At 42.5% G+C, this 24,743-nt stretch overlaps 2 protein-coding genes across 7 annotated transcripts; both read left to right on the top strand.

The window, feature by feature from the left end:
- The first annotated feature begins 4 nt into the window (after positions 1–4).
- On the top strand, positions 5–11,330 carry PSMA2 (proteasome 20S subunit alpha 2). The gene is made up of 8 exons (XM_039526995.1): positions 5–161; positions 3,361–3,437; positions 4,125–4,257; positions 4,771–4,893; positions 5,604–5,685; positions 7,061–7,134; positions 10,798–10,855; positions 10,938–11,330. Exons 1-8 carry the CDS (start codon positions 118–120, stop codon positions 11,052–11,054), a joined length of 708 nt encoding a protein of 235 aa, XP_039382929.1. The 5' UTR covers positions 5–117; the 3' UTR covers positions 11,055–11,330.
- Positions 11,331–19,369: 8,039 nt separating this feature from the next.
- On the top strand, positions 19,370–23,096 carry C2H7orf25 (chromosome 2 C7orf25 homolog). 6 transcript variants are annotated; one of them, XM_039521765.1, is made up of 2 exons: positions 19,370–19,598; positions 21,455–23,096. In XM_039521765.1, exon 2 carries the CDS (start codon positions 21,468–21,470, stop codon positions 22,734–22,736), a length of 1,269 nt encoding a protein of 422 aa, XP_039377699.1. In that variant the 5' UTR covers positions 19,370–19,598; positions 21,455–21,467; the 3' UTR covers positions 22,737–23,096. The 6 variants fall into 6 exon arrangements, with proteins under 6 accessions (XP_039377699.1, XP_039377704.1, XP_039377705.1 ...); XM_039521770.1 differs by lacking the exon at positions 19,370–19,598 and adding an exon at positions 19,706–19,728; XM_039521771.1 differs by lacking the exon at positions 19,370–19,598 and adding an exon at positions 19,843–19,866.
- Positions 23,097–24,743: the final 1,647 nt, after the last annotated feature.

The raw sequence follows: 24,743 nt of genomic DNA, 5'->3' as shown, positions 1-24,743 counted from the left end.
GGGAATTCCCGTCATGCCCGCGCAGCCTCCCAGTCTCCGCCAATCAGGGTCCGGAGTCGGCGTACGCGGGGAGGTGACTCAGGCCGGCGGCGCTGCAGCAGCGGGGCTCGGACCAAGATGGCGGCGGAGCGGGGCTACAGCTTCTCCCTCACCACATTCAGGTAGCGGCGCGCGGCGGGGAGGGGGACGCGGCGGTGGCGGCGGCGCCGGTCCCTGCGCTGCTGCGGGGGGTGGGGGCTCGTGGCCGGGGGGGGACGGACGGCAGGGTAGGGGGGGGGGATTTGCACAGTCATCGCCCCTCCCCCATCTCCATCCCGGGCCCGGGACTTCCCCTGGGCTGGGGGCGGCGGGTTTCCGGCCGCGGGAGTTAGAGGGGGCGGCGGGCGAGGAGGTTTCACTTTTCAGCCGGACCGCCCTGCCTGGGCGGGAAGCAAGAGCCGGACGCCTGGGTTCCGCCGCTGACACCCCGGCGCTGCCATTGCCGTGAGCGGAGCTCAGCGCCGCTGTAACCTGGCACCAGCCCAGCCTGCCGCGGCCTCGCTCCCCGCCCCGGGGCCGATGCGGGTCAGCGAGGGGCTTCTCTGTACGGGCCGTAGCTGGGGAAACCGGGCCCTGCTTTCCCGAGGGCCGGTTTAGAAAGTGATTCGAGCCCTTCACAGAGGGTGGGAGCGCAGCGCTCGGCCCCTGCCCCCTGCGATTGGCAGGCGCCGGCCTGCCCGCGCTTTCCGGGGTGGGGTTCCTGGGCATCTCTGCTGCAGCGGGGCAGGCAACTCGCTCAGTGTGTGTGGACTTATACGTAGTGGGAAGGGAAGACGGACACGTTAAAAACAAACTTAAACAAAATCCACCACCCCCCGCGCTAGACTGCCTCCCTGTCTCACTTTGTGTTTTGTAAAACTAGATTTCTGCTCAAAAATACCTACTTTACATAAACAGAGGAAGCAGACTTTTGTTTTTAAGAAAGCTGCTTCAAAGTAACCAGAAACACTCCATGGAAGCACAAAAACAGAAACCGAAAGCAGGAATCTGTGCTATGGATGAGAAAGTGCTCACATAATCTTATGGGAGGGAGGTACTCTAGAGTTGCAAAGTGTTGACCTAAACTCTATTGAAATACAGTAGAGGAAGCATTTCTGTATTAAATATAGATTTTTCCCTTTCATTGTTTTAGGGGGGCTTTTTGGATGTGCGCATTAGACACATTAAGATCTGTAGCTTAATGTACTGAATGTTTCACCACAGTTTGAAAATTGTATTTCCTAATGGAATTACAAACCTTTTAACTTATAACAGCTACTGTATTTCCTGAAACATTTCAAATCTACTTGGCTATTGTTTCTCTAAATTATCCCTCTCCCCCCCAAAAAAAGAACTTAAAACTAATACTAAAAGTCACTGACCTTTACATCACATTTACTATTTTTTATGCCATTATCACAGTCCAAAACCAAATCTGTTCTTGTGCAAGCTGATGTTCAAACCACTTTGGTAGTGTCCAGTGTTGTTATGTATGGATCTATTTGCTGATGGTCATAACCTTTGTGTGTGTGTTGTATCACAAACCACATACATTTAGCATCATTTAAATCCAGCCACTTCTGAGCTGGACGGCTGCAACTAGCTGTTATACACCACACTGTAAAAGAATGGTTGGGTGAAGAGAAGACTTGGCCAAGTACATAGGGCTGACTTCTATTCCTACAAAAAGTACGGTGTTCTCTTTGATGTCCACAAAGAGAGGACAAGACCACCAGTTTTAAAGTGTAATTCAGAAGATCAGATAAACAGTACATTGGATGGCCACTCCGTTTACATAATCACTTGGTTAGATGAAGGTCTGCCTGTTGTTCCAAGAAGTCTGGGTATTTTAAGCCTTATACCTAAGCACTAAGATGATCCTGTATAAACAAATTCACTTTAAGCCTGGAACAAGTGATTGTTTGTTTTATTCACCCTTCTGTAGAATTTTCTTTTTTCCCCTTACCATTCAGTAAGGGTTGATGTGGTGGCCTGTTAAACTGCCAGTTTTGTAAACCCACACTAAGCAATTCCCTAGTTTATGACTGAAGATGAATAAGTATTTTTCAATTGTCTAATGTGGTGGTGTCCAAAGCTTCCTTCAAAAATCTGTACAGTAAAAGCAGATTATAAAAAAAATTGATTTGACATTCTTTCTTGAGTCTTCTGCTTCCTGTTTGCCAAGAACCCATGCCCTGCTTCTAAGTGAGACCATTAAATTAAGTGCAAATCTCTTATTAATAGAGCCCTACGTGGATACAAAAATGTGTATCCACATCCCATCCGCGATCCACAAAAATTGCGAATATCTGTAAATAGCCATGGATTTCCAGGGCTCTAAACAGCTCCACAGGTCACCACGCAGCAGTGACCTGGGGAGGAGGGGGCCCTTCCTATCCACTTTTCACAGTGGCGGATCTCTCCCCTTCTTCTTCCCCATCCCCCTCGCCCTCTGGCCAGGCCATTGTGGAGCTCAGCTGGGGAGCCCGGGCAGCTGTGGGGGTGGGGGCTGAGAGCAGCCAGTGGCCATATCCCCAGCTGAGGGTGGGTGGAGGGTCTGCGACTCCGCACCAGCTGCCTGTGTGGCTCTCCCTTATCCGGCTCCAGTGCGGGGAAGCGGGGGTATGCCTAGGAGCCTCAGCCTGGCCGCAGTAAGAGCTGGTCGGGCAGGTGTGAGGAATTGTGGCACAGATACTCCACCTGCTCTGGGCATAGGCCAGGGGCTGCTCAGGTGGAGGATCTGCCATGTCTCCCCACAGCTGACCACCCAGCTCTTACCATGGCTGGACTGGGGCTCCAAGGCACATACCACCCCCGCCGGGTTAGGAGAGCCACGCTGGTAGCTGTGGGAAGCCTAGGTCCCTCCACCTGCTCCAAAGCCCTGTGCAAATACACAGGTATCCGCTTTATATCCCTGGACCATTTTTGCAGATAGCAGCTTGGATGCAGATACAATTTTTGTATTTGCAAGGCTCTACTTATTAATTGAAAATAAAATGGAGTAAAGTTGAAAAGAAGGGAACTTGTGCTTTTGGGACCTGCTTCCTTATGTTTTACTTGGTTTCTAGAAAACAATTTTCACCAGGTATAATGCAAGCAGGTGGCACAGAAGATTCATGACAGAATTCTGCAACAGCAAAATCTATGGTAAACTAGTCCAGGTCCTCTGAGCTAGAGTGAGACTTCCAGACTTACTTTCATTTGTGATCTGCCTTACTTGATGCTAGATCTCAACAGGTGAAAGACAGATATACAACATTTGTTTAGCTTTCAAATAAAGAAATGAGGATATTTTCTTAACAAAGTATCTTATGACTGAATTGTATGTGTTCTCCTTTTTAGCCCTTCTGGTAAACTTGTTCAGATTGAATATGCTTTGGCAGCAGTCGCTGGAGGGGCCCCATCAGTTGGAATAAAAGGTATAAGAAATTTCCAAAAGTATATTAAGATGTGACTAATCCAATGCTAGATCTAAGGCTCTGGGTTTTAGTAGAATGCATTGTCTGTAGGGAGACTCTCAGTAGATTTTCGGCTATTTGAAAATGCATATTTCCTAGTTACTCTGCTGAGGTCTAGGGAAAGGCGACTTATAAAATAGCATGGAATTCCTTTTTAGATGAATTTTCACATGCTTTTGGTTGGCATAATATCTCCAAGCATTGATTTTTCAGAGAATTTAAAAAAGGGGCAGGAGGAAGAGAATATAAATACTGTACAAAGATACATTTATAAGGAACATACATTTTGAGTAAATATTCTAGTTTTGAGAGAGAGTTAATAGAAATAAAAATCTTCTGATTCCTAATCCTTGGATAGGTAGTTCCAGTTTTGAACTAATTTACATAACAATTACACCTAATGTAGCAATTGCTACAACTTCCTTATATACATTTTAAAATGGTAAGAGGAATGAAGGAGGTATGCTCGGCACCTAAGTATAGTGGGAAAGCTGCTCTCAGGGATGACTGCTTAACATACTAATGTAAATCTTGAGCTATGGGAAGGAGGGAAAACTTTTCACATGCTAGCAAAACTGTTTCGTGCTTCAGCTGCTTCTGATAACTTTTATATTGAATGTATAAACAAAAATGTATCTTTCTTTCCAGCTGCAAATGGTGTGGTGTTGGCAACTGAGAAGAAACAGAAATCCATTCTCTATGATGAAAGGAGTGTACACAAAGTAGAATCAATTACTAAACATATAGGCCTGGTGTATAGTGGCATGGGTCCTGATTACAGGTAGGAGAACATTGCTGCTGTTGGTCTTGATTTAGATCTTTTAATTCACGAAAGCTGAAGACACTTGTGTAAATAGGCCTTTCTGATCTCCCAGCTCTCTCTCATCCATTTCCCCAAGAATATTAAAGCCATCAGTTCTCTTAATGGGTAACCATGATGGTGGTATGTAATATAATGTTATAAATTTTTTCTTAACACAAATATCTTAACAATTGAATCATAAATATAAAAACATTTATACTTAATTGAATAAAAAATTAGAGAATCAAACTTTTTATGAAAGAAATCATTTCAAATCAGGTGAGGTTTCATGTTTCCGTATGTCTCAGGGTGACTTCTACGTTGGTGCATAATATATCCCAGTGGAACACATGTATCCATTCCCTTAAATCACTCTGGCACTGAAGATACAGAATTGTTTAGTCCTATGTTATAATAGAACTTTTAGCTTAGGTGTCATAGATGTTTCAGCTTTTTCCTATAATTAAAATTTTTGGTTTTGCTCTTTTGTAGAGTACTTGTGCACAGAGCTCGGAAGCTTGCCCAGCAATATTACTTGGTCTACCATGAGCCCATTCCAACAGCTCAGCTAGTACAGAGGATTGCATCTGTGATGCAGGAGTACACACAGTCTGGGTAAATAGTTCTTACTAAACTAGCTGCAATGTGGTCTGTTCTTACCAAATATTTTTTTTACTCAATTAAATTTCTGCTTTCCTGCCTCAGGGCTGCTTATCATATACATAGGAAATTACTTTCCCTTTCTTGTTCAAGTTTCCCCATCTGTAAAATACTTATTTAACTCATGATGATGTTCATAAGGTGTTTTCTGATGTGAGGTGAAAGAGGCTGTGGAAGTGTGTTGTTAATTGACAATTAAACATTTTATGCCTAAAAGGGAGGGAGGACCTCTCTTGGTCAAGAAATGTTCTTGTAGTGTAGTTTGGGTGAGAGGAACTGCTAGCTGTCCATGTGGTAGTGGGTGGAATGTACTGTTAAGTGTCTTGAAAGTGTGAAGGTCATAGATCCCGATGTATTTTAAATTTGTGGACTGTGGACTTTCCCCATTCACTTTTTTTATTATTTAAGAGAGAGAGGAGGCAATGAGAAGTTCTCTTGTGTATTACAATGCTAAAATGGACAAGATAACCATAGTAAATAATCTGTCTTGATTAGATTGCGAGGAGGAATGCTTTTATAGTTAAGTTAGTTATAAAAATTAATATTGGGAAAGCAAATGATACATTTAAGGATGGTCTTACGAACTTCTAAAATAGATAATTTTAGATTTAAGCAATGGTTGTGGGTTTTTTTGTTTTTTGTTTTTTGTTTTTCTCTCCCTGTAGTGGTGTACGTCCTTTTGGAGTATCATTGTTGATATGTGGTTGGAATGAGGGGCGACCATATCTATTTCAGTCTGATCCATCTGTAAGTATGTTGCAATTGCAAAAATAACTGAGTGTTTGGCTTTTAGAGCGATGTTCAAAGTGTTGTGTGCTTGTAAGATACCCTCAGGGCAGGAAGACTTTGGACACTGAAAAAGTTGATCACCTTAGGAGGCCATCAGATTTCACCTGATTCACGTGGAACATGATCAAAATTATTTATTCACACTTGCAGTGCAGGACTGTAAACTTATTTTGCAAATCCACTGTTCTGTGCCCAAGCATTTTTTATGTATACTACTTGTATTTAATAGAACTGGGTGAAATTATTCCAACAAAACTTTTTTTGGGTGAAGAATGCAGACTTGACAACACTGAAGTGTTTCATGAATTTGTGTTAATTTTGCGAAATAGTTCATTTGAAAAAGACAAACGCCCTCCCACCCCCCAGTCAATATATTTAATTTCAGTACTTTCTAAACAAAAAATTTTGCTTTTTCAGTTTGAAACAACTTTTTATTTTGAAATTTTCTTCAATTTTATTTTTTTAATTCAAAAGCTTAAAAAAAAAACGCTCAGAATCCAAACAAAACGTTTCATTTTGTGTAGAACAAAACGTTTAGTGTGACCTGAAGTGTATTTTTTTTAACTTTGGAATTTGTTTAAATTTTGTTTCTGGTTTGATACAAAACTGATTTTTGTCCTGACTTTTGAGAATTGGCAGCAAACCAAGAAATATATTGTTCACACAGCTCTAATATTTAATGAAGGAAATTTAGTCATTGTTGAAACCTACAAAACTGAAATGTACTTAACATATTAATGTAAAATTCCAAAGGCTTTTATTGCCTTGGAAAAGTGATATGAGTATATTTTATCCTGTTTGATGCATGCAACTTCCACTGACATTAAAAGGAGTCCTTGCTTAGATTAAGGGCAACATGTGGCTGAGAGGCAAAATATAGTTTAAATAGTGCATTACAAAACAGCTATGCAATTTGATTTATCATACAATGATGTATAAAATACACTGTAAGAGAGAGTGGAGGCACACATTTCCCGGTGAGTTTGTCTCCCATCTTTCCCAATAGTCTAAAAATGTTCTCTGTTCAATGAGCCACAAATTGAAATTGCTTTTAATCACTGTTTTTCACAAAATTCACCTTTCGAGGAAGGGGTAAAATGTCAACTGAAAGTACATAAAGGAATATTTGTACTTTCTTAGCAGCAGACATTTAATAGCCAGTCCGCAAAACCTCTTCTTTCAGTGTCTTGTATAGCTATTAGGAGCCTTAAATATCCAAACCAAAATTTTCATAAACTATTGTATTTTAGTTTACAAATCATTTGAGTGATTAGTAAGTGTTTAGAGTAAATAAATTACGTGAAGATAATTCAATGTGTCTTCATCTATCCAGGGGGCTTACTTTGCATGGAAAGCAACAGCAATGGGGAAAAATTATGTGAATGGAAAAACTTTCCTTGAAAAAAGGTAACGCTTCTATATTAATATAACAGAACATAAGAACATAAGAACGGCCGTACCGGGTCAGACCAAAGGTCCATCCAGCCCAGTATCTGTCCACCGACAGTGGCCAATGCCAGGTGCCCCAGAGGGAGTGAACCTAACAGGCAATGATCAAGTGATCTCTCTCCTGCCATCCATCTCCATCCTCTGACGAACAGAGGCCAGGGACACCATTCTTACCCATCCTAGCTAATAGCCATTTATGGACTTAGCCACCATGAATTTATCCAGTCCCCTTTTAAACATTGTTATAGTCCTAGCCTTCACAACCTCCTCAGGTAAGGAGTTCCACAAGTTGACTGTGTGCTGCATGAAGAAGAACTTCCTTTTATTTGTTTTAAACCTGCTGCCTATTAATTTCATTTGGTGACCCCTAGTTCTTGTATTATGGGAATAAGTAAATAACTTTTCCTTATCCACTTTCTCAACATCACTCATGATTTTATATACCTCTATCATATCCCCCCTTAGTCTTCTCTTTTCCAAGCTGAAGAGTCCTAGCCTCTTTAATCTTTCCTCATATGGGACCCTCTCTAAACGCCTAATCATTTTAGTTGCCCTTTTCTGAACCTTTTCTAGTGCTAGAATATCTTTTTTGAGGTGAGGAGACCACATCTGTACACAGTATTCGAGATGTGGGCATACCATGGATTTATATAAGGGCAATAATATATTCTCAGTCTTATTCTCTATCCCCTTTTTGATGATTCCTAACATCCTGTTTGCTTTTTTTGACTGCCTCTGCACACTGCGCGGGCATCTTCAGAGAACGATCCACAATGACTCCAAGATCTTTTTCCTGACTCGTTGTAGCTAAATTAGCCCCCATCATGTTGTATGTATAGTTGGGGTTATTTTTTTCCAATGTGCATTACTTTACATTTATCCACATTACATTTCATTTGCCATTTTGTTGCCCAATCACTTAGTTTTGTGAGATCTTTTTGAAGTTCTTCACAATCTGCTTTGGTCTTAACTATCTTGAGCAGTTTAGTATCATCTGCAAACTTTGCCACCTCACTGTTTACCACTTTCTCCAGATCATTTATGAATAAATTGAATAGGATTGGTCCTAGGACTGACCCTTGGGGAACACCATTAGTTACCTCTCCATTCTGAGAATTTACCATTAATTCCTACCCTTTGTTCCCTGTCCTTTAACCAGTTCTCAATCCATGAAAGGACCTTCCCTTTTATCCCATGACAGCTTAATTTACGTAAGAGCCTTTGGTGAGGGACCTTGTCAAAGGCTTTCTGGAAATCTAAGTACACTATGTCCACCGGATCCCCCTTGTCCACATGTTTGACCCCTTCAAAGAACTCTAATAGATTAGTAAGACACGATTTCCCTTTACAGAAACCATGTTGACTATTGCTCAACAGTTTGTTTTTCTGTGTGTCTGACAATTTTATTCTTAACTATTGTTTCGACTAATTTGCCCGGTACCGACGTTAGACTTACCGGTCTGTAATTGCCGGGATCACCCCTAGAGCACTTTTTAAATATTGGCGTTACATTAGCTAACTTCCAGTCAATGGGTACCGAAGCCAATTTGAAGGACAGGTTACAAACCTTAGTTAATAGTTCCGCAACTTCACATTTGAGTTCTTTCAGAACTCTTGGGTGAATGCCATCTGGTCCCGGTGACTTGTTAATGTTGAGTTTATCAATTAATTCCAAAACCTCCTCTAGTGACACTTCAATTTGTGACAGTTCCTCAGATTTGTCACCTACAAAAGCCAGCTCAGGTTTGGGAATCTCCCTAACATCCTCAGCCGTGAAGACTGAAGCAAAGAATCCATTTAGTTTCTCCGCAATGACTTTATCGTCTTTAAGCGCTCCTTTTCTATCTCGATCATCAAGGGGCCCCACTGGTTGTTTAGCAGGCTTCCTGCTTCTGATGTACTTAAAAAACATTTTGTTATTACCTTTAGAGTTTTTGGCTAGCCGTTGTTCAAACTCCTCTTTGGCTTTTCTTATTTCACTCTTGCACTTAAGTTGGCAGTGTTTGTGCTCCTTTCTATTTGCCTCACTAGGATTTGACTTCCACTTTTTAAAGGAAGTCTTTTTATCTCTCACTGCTTCTTTTACATGGTTGGTAAGCCACGGTGGCTCTTTTTTAGTTCTTTTACTGTTTTTCTTAATTTGGGGTATACATTGAAGTTGGGCCTCTATTATGGTGTCTTTAAAAAGGGCCCATGCAACTTGCAGGGATTTCACTTTAGTCACTGTACCTTTTAACTTTTGTCTGTCTAACCCCCTCATTTTTGTATAATTCCCCCTTTTGAAATTAAATGCCACAGTACTGGGCAGTTGAGGTGTTCTTCCCACCACAGGGATGTTGAATGCTATTGTATTATGGTCACTATTTCCAAGCGGTCCTGCTATAGTTACCTCTTGGACCAGCTCCTGCACTCCACTCAGGATTAAATCTAGAGTTGCCTCTCCCCTTGTGGGTTCCCATACCAGCTGCTCCATGAAGCAGTCATTTAAAGTATCGAGAAATTTTATCTCTGCATTTCGTCCTGAAGTGAAATGTTCCCAGTCAATATGGGGATAATTGAAATCCCCCACTATTATTGGATTCTTAATTTTGATAGCCTCTCTAATTTCCCTTAGCATTTCATCATCACTATTACTGTCCTGGTCAGGTGGTCGATAATAGATTCCTAATGTTATATTTTTACTAGAGCATGAGATTTCTATCCATAGAGATTCTATGGAACATGTGGATTCGCTTAAGATTTTTACTTCATTTGAATCTACACTTTCTTTCACATATAGTACCTATTGAACTCTTAAAACAGTGGCTCTTAACCTTTCCCGACTATTGAACCCCTTTCAGGAGTCTGATTTGTCTTGTGCATCCCCAGCTTTCACCTCACTTAAAAACTACTTGCTTACAAAAATCAAACATACAAATACAGAAGTGTCACAGCACATTATTAATGAAAAATTGCTCACTTTCTCATTTTCACCATATAATTATAAAATCAATTGGAACATAAATATTCTACTTAGATTTCAGTGTATAGTATATAATGCAGTATAAACAAGTTACTGTTTGAATGAAATTTTAGTTTGTACTGACTTCACTAGTGGTTTTTATGTAGCCTGTTGTAAAACTAGGCAAATATCTAGATGTGCCCCCTGGAAGACCTCTGCGTACCCCCTAGTACATGTACCACTGGTTGGGAGCCACTGTCCTAAAATATTGATATGTACATCTGTATTAGCTAAGTTCAGAATTTCACAGCTAGATTACAATGTAATTATTTACAGTATTTTAGTTATGATATTTGTAATACAATGTTAAAGTGAAGATACTAGAAGTTTGAGTAAAACCTAAAGAAAAATGTTTCTGCTTGTTTAGCATGAACTTCTTGACTGGCCTAGGTATGAGGGGGTATTTGTTAAAGGGCAGGAGGGGAATGGTCCAGTGTAACACACAGGTTATATTCAATATCTTATAAATTTGAAGTGGTTTTATTCTATACTGTCCGGTTAATGGAATAATTCTAATCCAAGTTGCATGTCTTTGAGACTCTAAATACATGAGGATTCTAGTGGTCTCTGAGAGAATATTTTAGGCTTCATACAGAACTGATCTCATTCTTTTTTTATAGATACAATGAAGATTTGGAACTTGAAGATGCCATTCACACAGCTATCTTAACACTAAAGGTTAGAGAAATACCTTAAATAGGTTTTGTTGTTGTATGAAATTATTGATATAGTTAAGGAAACTCCCTTTTCTCTTCAACAGGAAAGCTTTGAAGGGCAAATGACAGAAGATAACATAGAAGTTGGGATCTGTAATGAAGCAGGGTTTAGAAGGCTGACTCCAACTGAGGTTAAGGATTACTTGGCTGCGATAGCCTAGTAGTCAGCAAGACTGTGGATTCACACGGATCTTTTTAATTTTCGCTACCTAAATGTTTTTGTTTGCAGTTTCTGCATCCTTATTTCTACATGGTTTGTCTGACTGATATTTTAAATATTATCCATGCAAATGCTCTGGTCCTAATACTGATACTTGGAATCTGAATACAAAGAATTATTCCCATTGATACATGGAATCTTTGTACATGAAATTGTACAAAAATAAAAGTTAGCTTTTATAAGCTTTCATTATAACGAATAAAACATACAAAAGGCAGTTTTGTGCGGAATGTTTGTCTGTAATTTTCTATATAAAGTTCAATTTCAGTATAATTATTTTATTAAGGAAGCATACATTTTAGTAACAAGCACATATAGCCTCCGCCTTGGAGCTATGCCAGCCAAACTAAATTGATATTGCTTTTGTTTTGTTTTTTAAAACATGTGAGGGCATGTGAATATTACTTAACATTAGGATTTTATTTATAGTGTAATATAAAAAAGCCCATATAATTGGCTTCAGTGAAGTTTGTCCAAACATGGAATTATCTAATCTCTGCTACATATAATGCAGAATGAGCCAAGTCCTCCAGGTATGGTGTGGATCGCTCAAATAGTTCAGTAAGAGTGCTGCTTTTGGACACTAGAATGATTAAACCCTGAACTTGCATGTCTGCTACTACAGGTGTTCTGTTACTGGAGTGTTTCATAGCTCAAGAACTTGCATTTTTCACAATTGAAGTACTGTTTGAATTGATGTGGGAAAATAAAGATCCTGCTAGCTATCAAGCACATAGTATTTTTCTATTACTATCAATAACATTCTTCAGTAGGTGGAAAGGAAAAGGGATGCCATAAAATATTCCTTGAATTGTGCTTAACTATCTAAAGTACCCTTGAAATGTTAATCTAACTTGCATGAAGTAATGGGACACTTGTGTCAAGAACTTCTTTAGAAGCAACAGTGAAATTGTTCATCACAACTTCACTGTGAGACTGGGTGCTTCAGTATTTTATTTTTAGACAAGTTTTGGTATAATTTCAAAGTTATGTAGAACTCTGAATTTGCATTACACAAGAAACAGAAACAAATATATATTTTAGTGCACAAAATCTGTTCTACAGTCATTCCTAAAGTGAGTGCTATTTGCGGATTGTTAGATTACCTAAAATTACTAATACCTCTCAGTGACATCAAAATGTAAAATGACCAAGAACAGTAAGCGCATAGGACCATTTACCTTATGTAAAAGAGTGGACAGATACTTAAGGCTTATCTACACTGCAATGTTGATGAAACTTCTGTCTTTCACGGGTACTTAAAAGCCCCCCATGAAAGACACAAGTTTTGCCAATGCAAGTGGTAGTGTGGGCAGAAGCACTCTCCTGCCAACAAAGCCAACGCCACTCGCAGGGCTGGAAGTATTTTGTCTGCAAAAGTGCTGACAAAAATGATGACAGTGTTCACACACGCTGACTTTTAGCGACAAAGCTGTTTTGACACAGCGTTGTCGCTAAAAGCTGCATAGTGTAGACAAGCCCTTTGTTTGGTAGGCTGCTGGTGTGAAAGCAACAACTAGTTGAGTCCAGTCCCCTGCCTTCACTAGTAGGACCAATTTTTGCCCCAGATCCCTAAGTGACCCCCACAGGGATTGAACTCACAACCCTGGGTTTAGCAGGTCAATGCTCAAACCACTGAGCTATCCTTCCCCCCCTTTCTTTGAGTTGTGTCTCAAAGACTGCAGTGTGATTCACCCAATCCAGTTCACTTAGTCTTTTACTTTCAGAAGCACTAATTTCATTCTCAAATGTCTTCAAAGGAAAAAAACAAAATTGGGTGATGGAATTGCAGTGCAGGTTGTCATAAATCTTAAATTCATGCTTTCAGTGCCCTCAAAAGCCACTTGGAAAGGAAGAGAATAATATGCTAATTCAAAAGCTTCATCTACTATGTGGCAGAACAGCATACCACCCCATCTCTCACGCTGCATCTTGTACTATAGAATCTTACCTTTTGCAGAGAAATGTAGGGCTAGGAAGAACCTAAAAAAGTCATCTAGTTTGTCCCCCTCCACTGATGTGTGACATACTTATATGGTCCCTGACAAGAGTTTGCCTAACCTGATCTTAAAAACCTTCAATGACGGGGATTCCACAACTTCCTTTGGTAATCTATTCCAATACCTAACTTCTCTGTATAGTTAAAAGATTTTTCCTAATATCTAACCTAAGCCTTCCTGCAGATTAAGCTAATTATTAAAGGTAGAACAAGTAGATATGCAGAACAATTGATCAATCCTCTTTATAACAGCCCTTAATATATTTGAAGACTATGATTAAGTATTTCCCTCTGTGTTCTTTTCTCAAGACTAAACATGCCCAGTTTTTTAACCTTTCTTCATAGGCCAGGTGTTCTAAACCCTTTATCATTTGTTACTCTTTACTGGCCTCTTTGTCTATATCTTTGTTAAAGTGTATCCAGTGTTGGGCATCAGGGTATTTCGCCTATGGTCTCACCAGTGCATAGTAGAATGGAACAATTACTTCCTGTGGCTTACATACAAGATTCCTGTTAATACATCCTAGAATATTAGCCTTTTTTGCAAGTGAATTTTATTGTCTTATATTAATGTGTGATGCACTATGACCCTGAGCTGTGATGAGCCAGTTATTTCCCATTTTGTATTTGGGCATTTATTTTTCCCTTTCACTTCTCTATATTGAATTTCATTTTGTTGATTTCAAACAAATTTGCCAATTAGAATTCAAATTCTTTTGAATTCTAATTCTGTCCTCCCATGTTGGTGTAATCTACAACTTTTATAAGCATATTCTCCATGTTCCACGTTGTCAATGAATATATTGATTAGTACTGGACTGAGCACAGAGCCGTGTAGGACTCCACTAGATATGTCCTAAGAGTTTAGTCATCAATGGTTTGCTGTGACTCTTTGAGTATGGTTTTTCGACTGGTTGTCTACCCACTTTGTAGTCATTCTACCTAGACCACGTTTCTTTAGTTTGCTTATGAAAATGTAATGTGGGACTGTCAAAAACATTACTAAAATCAAGATATGATGTCTGCAGCTTCCCCCATCTACTAGCCCAGAAACCCTGTATTATGAAAGTCTGAACAGTGTGTAATTGATGCAGAGCTGAGACTGGAACAATAGTTCTAAGGGATGTGAACTCAAATAACCATACTGATATTTAAATCTTCACTGGGTAACTATTCCATTCCTCAGCTAAGGCAGGAGCAGGAAGACGTTGAATCTGGAGAGTTTACTTGGAGAGATGTCTCAGGGGGAGATGGGACCCCCCAGTCAAGAAAGAGGCATGTCCAAGGATCCTAGCAGCACGCATGGGCATATTCCCATGGGTATATCAATGGGAGGCCAAGCTCAAAGCCCTGTGAAGCTCAGACAAGTGCACACAATTGTATTTTGAGCATCTGCACAGCCTACGGTGAGGAGTATTTCATTTTAATGATTCACACAGGCAGAGCTTGGTAGAGTACCACCACCCATTTTCTTCCATCGTAACCCGTAGCTTACTCCTGTGGAAACTACACCACTGTACCAAGACAGCTGCACTGAAAATATGTCAATTTAAAATAATTGCCTAATCTTTATGGAGTCTTTAAAAGGTGTTTACCATTTGGCTTAGAAACTTTTAAAGATTATTTTTAATGGAAAGTTAAAAATATATGTAACTAGTATTTTTATTTTATTTTTTTACTTTTTAAAATCAGTTATTTTTAACTGATGGTAATTTAGTTTTGGAGCATGTTATCAAATGCAAAAATAAAGAGCACTTCAAGAATGAAGTACATTTTCTGGCAAAGTATACAGTGGTGCTAGTCTCTAGCTGGTGCAGTTTGTCTTGCATCTTCATGAATATCAAAGTCTTTGCCTATAATCTTCTAAACAATCATCTTGGAAACAGCTGATATGTCATTCTCTAAAATTGCAGCCTCTAAACCACTAGCAAAAATTTATGGTAGCTAATGTGTGAGATATTGGCAGCAGAGAGACTAAACGATATTGGAGGGGAAAGATAAAGTTAGAATTGTTCCAAGTTTGATTTCAAATAGGGTTTCATGTCTGGATCAACAGATGTACCAGAGCCTAGAATTGCATTGCAAAACTTCTAAAGTTTTGATGTACAGTGCTGTAATGTGAATGCCACAAAAAAGCAAAAGAAAAGTTAAATGTGTTCTGACTCCCCGTTCCATGTGTTGACTTTACATGATGATCTTTCTTCAGTAAGGCCCCAGTCCTGGAAGCTGCTCTGCTCCTCCAGACTCTCATGGCAGTTTGGAGACCCATTAAGAGCAAGAAAATTGCTCAGACTTCATGTAAATGGTAGATTTGGGATAGAGGACCACTATAGTCCTGTTATGGTTATTTGTGAGGCTAGGGGGGTCAAGGTAGGTGAGGTAATATCTTTTATTAGACCACCTTCTGCTGGTGAAAGACAAGCTTTTGAGCTTACACAGAGCTCTTCAGGTCTATTTGTGAGGCTGTCATTTTAAGAAGGTGGCAAATTGACAAGATACAGGGAAGGTAAGTGAGCCACAACTTGCTTTGGTCTTGATTTACTATACCTTGCACTTTGTGTGACCATTTGCCGTGATGTAAATGATGATGCAAGGCACAGAGCAGCAGTGAATTTGGTCCATTAATCATATGGTCCATTATATTTGTCATGTTGTCTGGAATGGCTCATGAATGTTAAGTGTCCTGTTTTTGAGAATCTATCCAGAGGTAGGCAGATATTGTAAACTGGTGGTGTGCTCTATAATTAGATTTCACCAAGTCCGTAACACGTGAACTCCTGGATCACTAACAGTTCTACCACGGAGTCACAGACAGTCCCCTTAAACCGGTCACTCTATCTTGCCATCCAAACTGGACTTACTGATAAATGGTCACTTACACCAAAAATCACACCATACAAAAGTTACTTTTGGAGTGATCTGTCCGTTCAAAATGTCTTTCGGGGCAGATCCAGGAGGCAGCTCCTGGGGATCTCTCGCTTCAGTTTAGAGTCTCTGGTCCTTTCGAGTTCAAACAGCCAGAAAGACAGGAAATTTTCCTATGGATTTGTTTTATTTCCTTCGTTCAGCTTCCATGCCCACAGAATAAGCTTCCTAGCACATAGTATTTCCTAGGATCATTAACCAATCCTTTGGATTGCAATGGTCCTTGATGACCCATTTTATTTTGACAGTCATTCTGGATGAGTGGGGGAAGGGAGGAAGGGGACCCATGCCTGAGCTCGCAAGTCCAGAGTAAACATTTTCAACATTATAAAGCAAAGCTTAAGTATTTTCTTGCAGCAGGGAATACAGACATTACAAGTGAGATTAATGCATCCAACAACTTAAGCATTTCATAAAGTCAAAATACATTCTTACGTAGGCACCAACTTCATAGGTGCTCCAGAGCAAAAAAAAATTAGCAGGTGCTTAGCACCCACCCACAGCTGAGCTCCCCCTTCTCCTGCACCAGTGGCCCTGCTGATCACTCCTCCCCTGCCCTCCCAGAACTTCCTGCCTGTCGCAAACAGCTGTTTCGCGGTGTGCAGGTTGGCTCTGGGAGGGAGAAGTGGGGACAGAGCGCACTCAGGGAAGGGGGTGGAAAGGTGGTGAAGAGGCAGGGTGGGAAGAGGTGGGGTGGGAGTGGGACAGGAAGAGGCAGGGGCTTTGGGGAAGGGATGGAGTGGAGGCAGAGCAAGGGCAGGAAGAGGCAGGGGCTTTGAGGAAAGGATGGAGGTGGGGGCAGGAGTTGAGCACCCCCCCAGTGGAGAGGAAGTCGGTGCCTATGCATTCTTATAAGACTAATACCTATTTTGAGCAAAACTAACATATAGGTGTTAATTGTAGTGCAAATTTAAACTGAGGCTGGAGGCTATGATGGCATTAGGTGGTCCAGATCTTGGCTAATGCCTGCAGCCTGAGCAAGCGCTGGCATTTGGCCTGCCAGTGTGACAATATTGTTCATGGTGACTGAAGGATTTTGATGTGGCTAGGGTGGCCAGGTGTCTGGTTTTCGAGCAGAAAGTCCAGTCGAAAAGGGGACCTGACAGGGTCCGGTCAGATTTACTGACTGGCACCCAGAGTCTGGTAAATGGAGGTGTGAAGGTACCAAGTCATTACCAACATCAGCCCCTACTCAGCCAGGGCCACCTCCTACTTGTGTTGGGCGGCTACATCTCCCAGCCCCGGCTCTGCAGGCAAGTCCCTCCAGACCTGGGCAGTGAGCGATGGGGTGAGGGGAAAGAGGAGTGAATGGGGGCAAAGCCTCAGGGTGAGGGGTGGGGCCTTGAGGAAGCAGTGGGGCTTTGGGGGAATAGGCAGGGCAGGGGAGGTTCCAGCACTCCAGCTGGTGTATCTGGTATTTAAATATTATGAAGTTGGCAACTCTTGATGTGGTGCAAATTTAAACTGAGGCTGGAGGCCATGCTGGCATCAGTCAATTAAGAGTGGTCTGGAGTTGGAAAAAATGATTTAAAACCATTCTGAAAGATGCAGGAACTCCCTGGAGGCTAGATCACAGCTGATGTTTAGTATCAGCACAGCTTAGACAGCCTCCCTCCCTCTTTCTAAAGAATTTCACAGAGAATCTCGTGCATGTTTGCTTGTATATTTCTACTAGTTATACCAGGATGGTCCAGATGTCACCCCTTCAAACACTGAGGAGCAGAGATATCCTTGTGATCCATTGGGTCTCAAATAAGGAAGCTCCCATAGTGGAAGTAGAGGCCCTGCATTCTTGTTTTGGCCCTTACAAATCGTAAAATCGTTTCTTGTCATAAAGGGTAACTTCCATGCTGTCGCTTTTACTAAAGATAATACTGCTCTTTATTTTAAAGGGTAACAAAAAAGGTGTTTTGAATTAAGAAAACTATTTTAAGAGCTCCCTTTATTCTGATCTGTTTTTCCCCTCACTTTTTGAATGCTATTTTTAGAGGGGGTAGAGTGCCAGGCTGAGAGAGCATGAGCTGAACTAACTTGAAAGGTCGGCAGGATGTGTGGGGGCAGCGATGTGTGACATTCTTCCCAAAGCAGGGGAGGGAGGGGAAATCTGTCTGTTGCAGCCTGAGGTACATAACACATCCTATTCTGGCAAATTCTAAAGCAGCGGCTCTCAAACTTTTTTATTGGTGACCCCTTTCACATAGCTAGCCTCCGAGTGTCACCCCCCCCCTTATAAATTAAAGCCACTTTTTAATATATTTAACACCATTATAAATGCTAGAGGCAAAGCAGGGTTTGGGGTGGAGGTTGACAGCTGGCGACCCCTCAGTGACACCTTGTGACCCCCTGAGAGGTCCTGACCCCCAGTTTGAGAACCCCTGTGCTAAAGCAACTCTTACTATCCCGAGGAAGAGAAAAATTATATCCATTCCTTTCTTGGGAGGTTAGTTTTTAGAGCTATGGAACAGATATGGGTATGAATCATAGAATCATAGAATTCAAGATCAGAAGGGACCATTATGATCATCTAGTCTGACCTCCTGCTAGATGCAGGCCACATAAGCCGATCCACCCACTCCTTTAGCAAGCGACCCCTGCCCCATGCTTCGGAGGAAGGCGAAAAACCTCCAGGGCCACTGCCAATCTTCCCTGGAGGAAAATTCCTTCCCGACCCCAAATATGGCGGTCAGCTGAACCCCGAGCATGCGGGCAAGACTCTCCAGCCATACCCTCTGGAAAAAGGTTATATCATATCATTGACTCATTGTACTATTTACCAGTGTGGCACTTAATTGACCTATTGACTAAGCCCGTTATCCTATCATACCATCTCCTCCATAAACTTATCTAGCTTAATCTTAAAGTCATGGAGGTCCTTCGCCCCCACTGTTTCCCTCGGTAGGCTGTTCCAGTATTGCACTCCCCTGATGGTTAGAAACCTTCGTCTAATTTCAAGCCTGAATTTCCTGACTGACAATTTATATCCGTTTGTCCTCGTGTCCACATTAGCACTGAGCTGAAATAATTCCTCTCCTTCCCTGGTATTTATCCCTCTGATATATTTAAAGAGTGCAATCATATCTCCTCTTATCCTTCTTTTGGTTAAGGAAAACAAACCGAGCTCCTCAAGTCTCCTTTCATACGACAGGCCTTCCATTCCTCGGATCATTCTAGTGGCCCTTCTTTGTACCCGTTCCAGTTTGAATTCATCCTTCTTAAACATGAATGGTAGCAGCAGGATAAATTCTCTGTAATGCACCCTCCCCCCGGCCCTATACCCCCCCCCCCAAAGTAAATAAAAAACACAACGTAAGAATTAAGGGGTTTCAGCTTCTCCTTATAGTAAAGCCCGGGCCTGGATCGCCAGGTGGCGCTGCAGGCGGCTGGGAAGGTGGAGCGGGCGGCGGCGGCCAGGCCGGGTTTCCGCTTAGCTCGCAGCAGGGGACGGGCCGGAGCTGGCCTTGCTATTGGCTTTCTGTGGCTGGGCTGAGGGCAAAGCCGCTGCTACTGCACCGGGGGAAGGAGCGTGGCATGTGCCGCGGGGCTGAGCCCCCGCTGCCCGGTGTAAGTGTTGCACACGCGGCGGCAGCTGTATAATGCGCGATGGACTCCAGAGGAGAACCCGGAGACTAGCGCAGGGGCTGCCAGTTAATCCCGGGGAAGGGATTTACCTTCGCCGAGAGAAAGACTGAGGGTAGCAGTTGGGTCGGGATACGCCAGTAAACAAGGCTTCCTTACTAGGGATGCTCCCGCCATGTGAGGAGACGGGAGCCCAGGCAAAACCCCCTGGGGATCCAAACGCACCTCCCTCTGGGTGGCTCTTTTCTTAAAGGCAGGTGGAGGAGCACGTTTAGACGGATGGATTTGGCTGCGTGGCCTTTCTCAATGAGCTGCTACACACTTTTAAATGTCCCTTTACAGAGCGAGCCTGCAGCCTGAGAGCCCCGCCTTCGTGGAGGTTTTGTGCCCGGGGTAACATTACACAGAAAGAATCACCTGAAGCCCGGTGACTCCCTGCTCAGGGCAGAGTCCTGGGGCGAGTTACACGCAGCGAGGAGCTGCTGCTGCTGGGTTAGTGGGGGAAGTGGGTGGGAACCTGCTCAGCAATAAGCAGGGGGCGAGCCCTGGGAAAGGGCGGGGGTTGCTGCTTGAGAGGTGAGCAGCAGCCGGGGATTTAAATCGTTTTGCCCTGGCTTAAGATGGTGGCTTCGCTTCCTTCCTGCTTGCGCCCATGTGATTTCCCCGGGCGGTGTCTGCAGCAAGGAGCTGGAGGCCAGACCGCAGGAGGGGCAGGCAGGGAGGGGTGGGGTGAGCGCTTCCCTCCCCCAGCCTGTGCTGTGTGCTCCCGTCTTCTGCTCCTGTAGGGGCTGTAGCCGGGGGGAGGGGCAGTGGCACTCTGCAGGGGCTTCCAAGTGAAAGTGGTAGGGGCTCAGTGGGGTGCTGGGGGAATGGGGCTTGGTGGGGTGGAGGCTTGAGTATAGGGAGCTCAGTGGGGGTCTGCTGGCAGGGGGGCCTGAGTGCCAGGGGCTCTAGATGCAGGGGTTGAAGTTCATTGAGGTGGGGTTTGAGTATGGAGGGGAAGGGGGGTTCTGAATGTCTGGGGTGAGGGTGTCTGGGCATGGGAGTCTGATGCACAGGGGTTGGGCAGATGGGGGAGCAGCTCCCTGCACAATGACCCCTCCCCCCACAGCTGAAGAGTGCTGGGGGCAGGAAGCAGGGGAGGATGCTGAGCTTTCTGCAGCTGGGGGAAATTTGTGGGGTTGAGTCTGACACAGCCTCAGCAACTCCTTGTAGGAGAAGAGGAAGTCAGCAGAATTCATGTCCCCTGCAGATTTCTTTGCTTCCTTGCTGAAATATGACTTTCTGACAGGGAAGCTGCAAGGGCCGTAACACAACACTCCCTAGCTGCACAGATAATTTTTTTTCAGACATCTGGAGCAGCTGGTGGAGAGGTAAATCACTGCAGGGCTGGGGACACCCCAGCCAGTGGCTCCTACTCTGATGATGTGTAAACTTAGGGAGAGGGTGGAGCCTTAGAGCACAGTGAAGCTTGTATAAATTTGATTGCGTGAATACGCTTAGAAGTGAGAGCTGCATTTTTCAGAAGCAGTAGGGGATGCTGGACACTCAAATAGAAGAACCCCAACTCATGGCAGACACCTTTTAAAAGGCCTGGATTTTTTCTGAAAATGCGGAGTACTCATCTGCAGAAAATCAGGCCCCATCAAATCATTAGTCCCTTTTTTGAAGAGCTTGACCAAGGTGTTACGGTTTCTAATGCCCATGCCACATAACTATGGTCGTCATTGCACCAAATCCAGTGGAAAGCTCTGATGTATGGTATTGGAAAAGCCTCTTTCTATATTGTCTTCGTCACTGAATTTGTAGTAATGATCATCTCTTTTGCTTTCATCTGATAGAAATAATGTCAACATGTCTGTGCAGTCATTGCTTTGTGAGAGAATCGCTGTTGCTAAGGAATTAATGAAGAGAGCAGAAGCCCTTTCCAGATCACAGAAAGGAGGTATAGAAGGTGGAGCAAAGCTATGCACCAAATTGAAGGCTGAGTTGAAATTCTTGCACAGGGTGGAGGCAGGGAAGGTGGCCATTAAGGAGTCCCATCTGCAGAGTACGAATCTTACACATCTCCGAGCCATAATTGAGTCAGCAGAGAACCTGGAGGAGGTCATCAGTGTCCTTCATGTCTTTGCCTATGAAGACTGCTTTGGAGAAAAGCAAACGCTGATGGTAGATGTTGTTGCAAATGGTGGCCACACTTGGGTGAAAGCAATTGGTCGAAAGGCTGAAGCTCTTCACAATATTTGGCTGGGCCGGGGCCAGTATGGCGACAAAAGCATCATTGAGCAGGCGGAGGACTTCCTGCAAGCGAGCCATCAGCAACCAGTGCAATATAGCAACCCCCATATTATCTTTGCTTTTTATAATAGTGTGTCCAGTCCTATGGCAGAGAGACTGAAAGAGATGGGCATATCTGTGCGAGGAGATGTAGTTGCTGTTAACTCTTTGGCAGAGCACTTGACTGAAGAGAGACACCTAAGTGCCAGTGAATCTGATGAAGAGAGCCCTGAGCGCCTGCAGGTGACCAGAGTAGACCGGGACAATTTAGTAGCCAGCATTGCTTTTCCTACAGAGATCAAAGTAGATGTGTGCAATAGGGTTAACTTGGACATCACTACTTTAATTACATATGTCTCTTCCCTTAGCTATGGTGGCTGCTACTTCATTTTTAAGGAGAAAGTGTTAACGGAGCAGGCAGCACAGGAAAGACAGGAGAGAGTCCTGCCTCAGTTGGAGGCTTTCATGAAGGGCAAGGAGCTGTTTGCTTGTGAATCTGCAGTCAAAGATTTTCAGTCAATCTTAGAAACTCTAGGAGGACCTGGGGAGAAAGATCGAGCCATTTCTCTCATGAAGAGAATTAATGTAGTGCCAGACCAGCCCTCTGACCGTGCCTTAAGACTAGTGGCTAGTTCAAAAATCAATAGCCGCTCTCTAGCCATCTTTGGGACAGGAGACACTTTAAGAGCCATCACGATGACTGCAAACAGCGGTTTTGTTAGGGCAGCAGCTAACCAAGGGGTTAAGTTTAGCGTGCTTATCCATCAGCCAAGGGCACTGACTGAAAGCAAAGAGTCTGTTGCCACGCCTTTCCCAAAGAACTGCACAGCCGATAGTGGGCTTTGACTAAGCCATCTAATTAATTAGTCATTAAAATAACTGTTTAAATGTGCTGCAGTGGAGGCAGTTCAAGAAATAGAACTCTCAAAACAATACACTTTTTTTTTTCTTTTTTGTGTGCCAGATACTGATAGGTGTAGTAACTTACCTTCAAATGAAAAATTCAAGAAAAGCAGAAAATCTGTACACCATTCAGAATAGTAATGGATGAAGAAATATAAGTTAAAACACGTACATCCTCTGTATGTGGAATTTTTGTTCTTAACTCAATAGAGTATACAATAATTTATTCCTGGGGATAACTGCATTTCAGTGGAAAATGTTAACTGTGTTCTACCTTATTAAAAAGTTCAGTTAGAAACTCAAGCCAAGCGTGCTGCTAGCGTATCTGTGCCCTGTATATCTGCACATGTTTAACATGGTGCATGATTTTTAGTAGTGTATCTGTATAGCAACCCCCATATTATCTTTGCTTTTTATAATAGTGTGTCCAGTCCAGATGACGTTTTCATCCCCTTTTGAGGGACTACAGTTTTTAAAAAGGATTGTGAAATCACCTCTGCAAAATGTAAGCAAATAGGATAAGTAAAAGGATAATTTGATTTTTCATTTATTGGATAAAGTGAACTACTAAAAAAACATGCACCATGTTAAACATGTGCAGTATGCTAAGGAATGGTTGTAATGTACCAACTGATCACGTGTACAAATGCCAATGCCCTGATCCTCAAAGGTATTTGATTTCAATAGGAGTTAAGTTCCTAAATGCCTTTTGAGCATCTGGGTCTAAGTCTTTCACCTCTTTTGGTTTTAAAAAGTGTATATCTGGACTGTAGTACAGAAGACAGACTTAGGAGTTTTGGCTATAGCTTAACTTCCCAGGAAAAAACTGAAATTGGAGTTTCATTGGCATTTTCACTTTTTATTAATATGCCAGGGCTTGCGAGTGGGTGCCTCTGGCAACCCAATACTGTAGCTGCACTGAAGAAATTCTCCCCTTCTCCTTGTGGGCTGTTTACATTTCCTATATGCTGCTGAAGCAAGGGGCAGAATCTCTCCCAGTGTCCCACGGAATGTGATGTTGGTGTTCCAGCAGGCAGAACTCTCTTGTATTGAGCCACCCCGGAACCAGTGTCCATGCAGAGTGCTAAGGAGCACTATATTGCTGAAGGTTCAGAGCCAGATTCTTGGATCCTGCTGTATTCCCTTTTGTTATTCAGCAGCCCAAGGGGAATAGAAATCTCCCTTAGGTCCCCTGAGTGTGTGTAGTTGGGGAGAGATGATGCTGATTTGGAGAAATAGGGTGGATTGCTGCTGATTACTCATTTCATAAAAGCAGAGGCTACTTCATTGGTGGGTGATGCCATCGCTGTCCAGACACTGTAGAGAATTTAAAAAACCCATTTTATTTAGTCTTCTGTCTTATCGAAAAGGGAACACTGATTAATATTTGAAATGAGTTACATTTGTTTAGATGTTTGTCACATCACTGCTGATATGTTTATGATTAGTATTTTGTTCACAACGGACAATGAAGGAATGCCAGAGTGAAAAATGGAGCACTGAGCAATACATTTTATCAAGATGGCTAGAAAGTATCTGCTGAATATTTTGTACAGTTGTTGGAAAGGTATCTTTATCCCTGCCACTTGTAGTTCAAATGAAGGGCATTCCTTTATGTTTGGCTTTCCAAGGGCAATGCTCAATACATCGTTGGTGGAAGGAGGGGAGAGGAATCTAGTACTCACTTTACCTTTAGAGAGAGAAATATATGCAGACTACATAGAGGGTGAAAAAACTGAGAAAGCATGTGATTCATAGGTATAGCTATGATTTCTGGTCAACAGTTTGTCTGCTGTACCTTTGCAGTTAAACAGTGTTCAGATACACCTGTTTTCCCTCTAATCAGTGAGGTAATTCTTGAGGTATAGACAAGACCAGTGAAATTTGCATATGTTTGTGCTAATTAAATATCTTCTCCCCTATCTGTAGAGGTTTATGACTGGGTAAGTT

Source organism: Mauremys reevesii, linkage group 2 (genome assembly GCF_016161935.1).
Source record: "Mauremys reevesii isolate NIE-2019 linkage group 2, ASM1616193v1, whole genome shotgun sequence".
NCBI classification, from domain to species: Eukaryota; Metazoa; Chordata; order Testudines; family Geoemydidae; genus Mauremys; species Mauremys reevesii.
Note: the sequence above shows the minus strand (reverse complement) of the source record. Positions and strands in the feature narration are given on the sequence as shown.

Coding starts and splice junctions, on each gene's coding strand:
- PSMA2 (XM_039526995.1), top strand. CDS start 118: ATGGCGGCGGAGCGGGGCTACAGCTTCTCCCTCACCACATTCAG. Junction 162..3,360: donor TTCTCCCTCACCACATTCAG/GTAGCGGCGCGC, acceptor TCTCCTTTTTAG/CCCTTCTGGTAAACTTGTTC. Junction 4,894..5,603: donor CAGGAGTACACACAGTCTGG/GTAAATAGTTCT, acceptor CTCTCCCTGTAG/TGGTGTACGTCCTTTTGGAG.
- C2H7orf25 (XM_039521765.1), top strand. CDS start 21,468: ATGTCTGTGCAGTCATTGCTTTGTGAGAGAATCGCTGTTGCTAAGGAA.